General features: G+C 49.5%; 1 protein-coding gene across 1 annotated transcript in view; it reads right to left on the bottom strand.

The window, feature by feature from the left end:
• Positions 1 to 4,817, bottom strand: part of NTSR1 (neurotensin receptor 1) — a 100,649-nt gene extending 95,832 nt beyond the window's left edge. Inside the window, exons 1-2 of the mRNA XM_019548094.1 lie at positions 4,737 to 4,817; positions 2,734 to 2,865 (exon numbers count right to left, since the gene is read on the bottom strand). Of these exons, the coding sequence (XP_019403639.1) occupies positions 2,734 to 2,865; positions 4,737 to 4,817 (213 nt within the window). The remainder of the gene's footprint in view (positions 1 to 2,733; positions 2,866 to 4,736) is intronic.
• Positions 4,818 to 5,713: the final 896 nt, after the last annotated feature.

Here is a 5,713-nt window from a genome sequence, read left to right as displayed (position 1 = left end):
TGTGACAGGGGAGCGCGCCCCCACAGCCGGGGGGTGACGGGGGAGCGCGCCCCCACAGCCGGGGGGTGACAGGGGAGCGTGCCCCCGCAGCCGGGGGGGCGGTGAGAGACAGAGAGTGCACACCCAGCCGGGGGGAGTGAGTGTGAGAGGGAGAGAGCGCACCCCCACAGCAGGGGGGGCGGTAAGTGTGAGAGAGAGAGTGCACACCGAGCTGGGGGGAGTGAGCGTGTGTGTAAGAGAGAGCGCGAGAGAGAATGAACACACCTACCTCTTGTGTGTGTGTGTGTGTGTGAGAGAGAGTGCACACCCAGCTTGGGGGGGAATGAGTGTGAGAGGGAGAGAGTGCACACCCAGAGCCTGGCAGTGGGGGGGGGTGAGAGAGTGCACACCCAGCTGGGGGGGTGTGCGTGTGTGTGTAAGAGAGAGCGCAAGAGAGAATGAACACACCTACCTCATGTGTGTGTGAGAGAGAGAGAGAGAGCACCCAGCTTGTGAGGAGTGAGTGTGAGAGGGAGAGAGTGCACACCCAGAGCCTGGCGGGGGGGAGTATAAATGAGTGTGTGTGGGAGAGAGAACGTGCCCGGCCTCCGGTGTGTGTGTGACTGCGTATGTGTGAGTGAAACAGAGAGACCACACCCAGCCTCATGTGTGTGACAGACAGCGAGAGAGCACACCCAGCTTTGGGGGGGTGTGAGTGAGTGTAAGTGAAAGACAGAGACAGCACACCTAGCTTGGGGGTGGTTGTGTGTGTGAGAGAGAGAAAGAGAGCATGCCCAGCTTCAGGGTGTGCGAGTCTGCTCAGCCTCGCATGTGCGTGAAAGAGCACGCCCAGCCTTGAGTGCATCAGTGTGTGTGAGCCCGCCCAGCTTTGGGGGCTCCTGTGCGTGTGTGTGAGCTCTGGGGGGCACTGTGTGTGCGTGGGGGGGAGGGATAAGGCCAGTCCGGTTCACTGGAAGGGCCCGGATGTGCTGGCAGCCCACGCAGTCCCCGGGGAAAGCGGGGAGCTGGGGCTGCACTCTGCACTCTGCACTCTTAATCACCCCCTTCCAAGGCTGCTGCCTGAAGGGCGGGAAGAAGGGGCCTTGGGAGGGGAGGGAAGGAGCAGCTCGGGTCTCATCCCCAATCCCAGGGCTACGAGGCGCAGAAGCACCACAGACTGCCCTGGCACCTGAAGCCTGCGGGGCCCTAGGGTCTCTGGTCCAGATGCCAGCCTACTCCACATTGCTGTTCCCACTCCGAACAATCCCTTCGCCCGCCCGTGGGTGGATCTAGACGTCTGAGAAGGGCGGTGCAGATGGAGCGGTGCATCACCGAGTATAAAACATCACCTGTTTGTCTCCAGGTGGATTACTATGAGCCGTAAAGTCAAGTGAGTCCCTCAGCACTGCCTGACTAGAAATGCCACTGCCGCTGCCAGGCAGTTGGTTTGAAGCTTTGGGTGGATCAAAGGGGGGTGCAAGTGCACCAGTGCACCCCACAAATCTGCCCCTGTTCCCATCCATCCCTCTTCTTAACCAAGCCTCTGGTACCTCCACCGTGCTGCATCCAGCAAAGTCTTTCTATGCAGGCTGTTAATCCTGTGGGGAAAGAAACCAAGGCATGAAGCCAACTGAAGGGTGCTTCTGATCTGTTCAAGTGGCCAAGCCAATACCAGGTAGCTTTATTGAACAAGCAAACATGGGCTGGAGCACAGATTTTTCTGGCCAATTAATAATAAATGCACCTTCACTCCTTTCAGACATAGCCTCCCCCATGTCTGGCTCAGTGAGACGGATCTAATTTCTGCTGTTGTTCCTTCACCCAAGGTGTCTGGACTTGGCACCCTTAGAGAAGCCCAGGAATTACCTAGTGAGATGCAGAAGGAGCACACCGGCAGCGATTTGGGAACAGGCGTTGGGCAATAGGAGGGGGAGGCTCTGCTAGGAAGCTTATTGTAGCACTGGGGCATTTGCTGAAAGGAAAAATTGTGTAAGGAGCAACCGGTGTTTTAGCAGCTGCCATCGTGCACCCAGTGTGCTCACCCACCCTTCCCTTGTCACAAGATTTGCAGATGTCATTGAACATCCAGATCCCGAATTGGCCTCTTCAGCCATCTCTGGACTCACCGATGACTCCCCTATTTACTGGATGACCATCCCCCTCGTATCGAGGGGCTACTGACAATTGAGAAAGACAAATCCCTCCCAAGTGTTAGCATTTATGACTCAGGAACAGACTAACACATATTTTAAGTGCTTGTAAAATAAAGCCAGGTAAATAACTGGCAGTGAATAAGATGCCACAAAGTTTGCCAACAGCTTATCTTTTTCTAAATTTATGTCAAGAACTGATTCATTGGAAAATGTGATGGTATGACAGGGTGGTTGTCTAGTAGGCAGTATTTGAACTGTACTGATTATTACTTGGCCAGAAAAATCTGTGCTTGAGCCTATGCATGTGCTGGTTGTATAAGGCCACCTGGTATTGGCTCCAGCACTTGAGAGCATCAAGGGCATCCTTCACTTGGATTCACACCGATAGATTTACAATGAGCTTTCCACAGCCCTGCTCCAAAACTCTCCACAAACTTCCTTCCCACTAAGGAAAGCCAAATACAAGAGGAATCAGATGCGTTTGTTTAAAGTCACACACACGAGTAGAAATGAGGTACAGCCCTCACCTGACTCCAGCGTAAAGCATGGTTTGGAAGAAGTAAACAGCATAGCTTTCGATTTTAAGGGTAGAGGCTTTCACCGTGAAGTCCTTGTCCGCCAGGGTTAGCCTGTCAACAGCTGCTGCCTCCATTGCCCACAAATGCGTGCTCATCACATCAGGTCCTTCTGGTTTCCAGGAGGAATCTCTTGGGCAGCGTTTTGAGGATTTATCCTGAAGTAAGGCAGACAGCATATGAAACAATTAGCAAGAACAGTTCCCAGAGAGTCATTCTGATCGGTCTGAAGCATTCAAAAGAAAGATAGTGCAAGCTCAGGCCTGATCCTTCTTCCATTGACTTCAGCGAGGTCTTCAGGGATCAAGCTCTTTCAGTCAATATACGTCCAGAGGCAGCGAGCGGCTTCCCTTGCAGTCTCTGTTACAATAAGAATTCTTGCTCCTTTCCCATAATTTCATGTCAGTTGGGTGAGTGAATGGCTCTTTCCCAGCCCCCAGTCACCCATTTATTGGGTTAAATATGGTTTGAAAACTCCATGTTTAAGTGACCATCATAGCTTTTGGATTCTGCAGGTGTAAGTTGCTGTGCGCAGTTGATCATCAATAGATTTGATCAGAGCCAAAAGACTATCTTACATACTTTCTCCCAAGAACTGCTCCCAGGGCCAAGTAGATGAGTCTCGTGCTTTCCCACCAGCAGGCGTCACAAGGACAATCATAAACAATACAGCTGCTTATGGAAATATTAACCCTCCTCCATCCCGACCCATGGAAGCTGTTGATTTACAGTCAATAGTTTTTACTGGCCAGTAACGTTCCTACTAGTTTACAGATCTCTTGTTTCATAAAGATATGCTGGAGGAATCTGGATCCTTTAACGAACAGCCTGTGCTCTCAGATCACTCTCTCTGAATGTCAACAAATGCCTTAGTAGGATGTTTCTCAGTTAATTGACTTTATATGTGCTATTAATAGTTGGCAAGTTTGCTTCAGCCATAAGTGGGGGAGGCATTCTTATTAGCATCAACAGAATTTTCCAGCTCTAAAACAGGATCCATTCCTTTCTCTCACAAAAGTCATTGCTGAATGGGACCTCAGGAGATCACCTAGTTCAACCCCTTGCTCCAGAGTGAGGAACAACCCAGTTTAAACCACCTCGGCCCAGCATTTGTCTAAATTGCACTGACAAACCTCCAATGCTGGAGATTCCCTCCTCTCTCTGGGTCAGATGCTACAGCACTGAATCACCTTCACCATTAAAAAATTCTTCCTAACATGCACTAGAAACCTCTCTTGACGCGATTTCAGTCCATTACTTCTTGTCCTGGGTCTGTTCCCAAGATCAAAGTTTGAAATAGAAATCTAAACATTAAATACATAAATGCAGGAATTCACTAAGAGTTCAAAAGAAATAAAGAAGTCTCACCGTCGCTATGTGTGCCTTACGGTGAAAAGGGAGTTGCCATCGTTTGAAGTAAGCTTTGCATCTTGGAGACGGTCGCTTTGTTTGATATCCTGGCAAGTGACCCTAACAAGTCAAGCTGTGTGTATTTGATAGGAAAAGTGTTGAATTCCCTTCCCACCCTCATCTAATTGGTGTGTAAGGGCTGCAGCAGTCTTATATGATGTCTCTGCCCAGCACATTACCACAACAGGGCTCTGATTTAGGTTCTGTTAAATTTTTTTTTTTTAAAGCCTTTTACCACAGGCTCCAGCTTCAGCTCAAGGACAGGTGCAAGATCCACCTTGTGGGGTCCAAAGATGCAAGAAGGGAATTATCTGAGGTTAATGGTTTAATGAATGTTGGAAATATCAGCCCTCAACAGGGCAATTAATATTAAGTTAAAAAGGGACACAAGGGGCACTCTGAAATCGTATAAGACATTGCTTCACCTAAACTAGGGCATGAAAGGTACCGTGTTGCAAGGTGGACACCTTTTTGTTGGGTGTTTTTTTTGGAAATGTTTTTGTGTTTCAAGTCAAATCAGCCAAATCAATTCCAAATCTGTGTGTCATTACTACCAGCAAACATCCTCCACCCCACCTGGGGCTTGAGATGCTTCTAAACCTGTTGGCAGGCATCCTACATGTAGGCCATAGCCTGGGAGCTTGGGTTTCAGATGTCCCCAAGTTTCGGATGTCCACAAGTTTTGCTTGCCCTCGGCCATACGGCCTCAGGAGCAAGCTAGGGAGGGGTCTCCCCATTTCCATAAAGTTGGCGTGTAGCCGAGATCCTCCCACTGGAAGCAGGCCAGTGGGAAGCTAACTATGAGACTCTCGGAGGGAGTCCTGTCCATGTATAGACAAGAGTGCAACCCTCCACTACACAGTGCCATTTTTAATCACATTACCTTGGTCAGGATTGATCAGGGTGTGTCCCCTGGCTTTATGAAGTAGGTTGTTGAAGAGGGGTCTGCCCATAAGGATTGCTACACCTCTTTAGATGCCAAACAAAAAAACCTATGCAAGGCTTCTGTTGGCCAAAGCCAAGGAATAAGGTCCAGTGAAACCCAGAGAAAAGGTGTGAACTCACTTCGTTCAAATCTCAGTGTGAAATGAGTCCAGATGTCCTTACTGAGACTCATCACCTCTCTGCCCAAGAAGCCTTCTGCCTTGCCTCCTGCTCCCAGATTTCATCCTCTCCCTCACATCTCTCTTACAGAGTCTTGGGACAATTAATTAATTCCTAAGACCTGGTTCAGAGCTGACACGCAGCCAGTCCAGACACTCAGACAATTAGCTGTGGGCCTTCCCTTAGCCAGAGAGAGATGGTTAACCTCTTCCCACCCAAGCATAGGGTGTAAGAAGTCCATTTATCTCCACCTTTCGAAGCAGCAAGGGTCTTCCATTGCTCAAAAGCCAATGTACGCACTGGCACATAAATGGATTAGGTCTGTCTAGGGTTTCTTTCCTGGTCACAGATTTTGAAATGAAGTAAAAAATGGTTCTTTCCTCCCCCTAGTCCCAATCCAAGTGGCCTTTGAGTCATGGCCCTATTCAAAGGAGTTGGAAATGCAATTTTCTCTTGTTGTACACCTAAGCTTCCACCCTAAATCCCCACTGT

This window comes from Crocodylus porosus, unplaced genomic scaffold (assembly GCF_001723895.1).
Source record: "Crocodylus porosus isolate Cpor-Errol unplaced genomic scaffold, CroPor_comp1, whole genome shotgun sequence".
In the NCBI taxonomy this organism is placed as follows: Eukaryota; Metazoa; Chordata; order Crocodylia; family Crocodylidae; genus Crocodylus; species Crocodylus porosus.
Note: the sequence above shows the minus strand (reverse complement) of the source record. Positions and strands in the feature narration are given on the sequence as shown.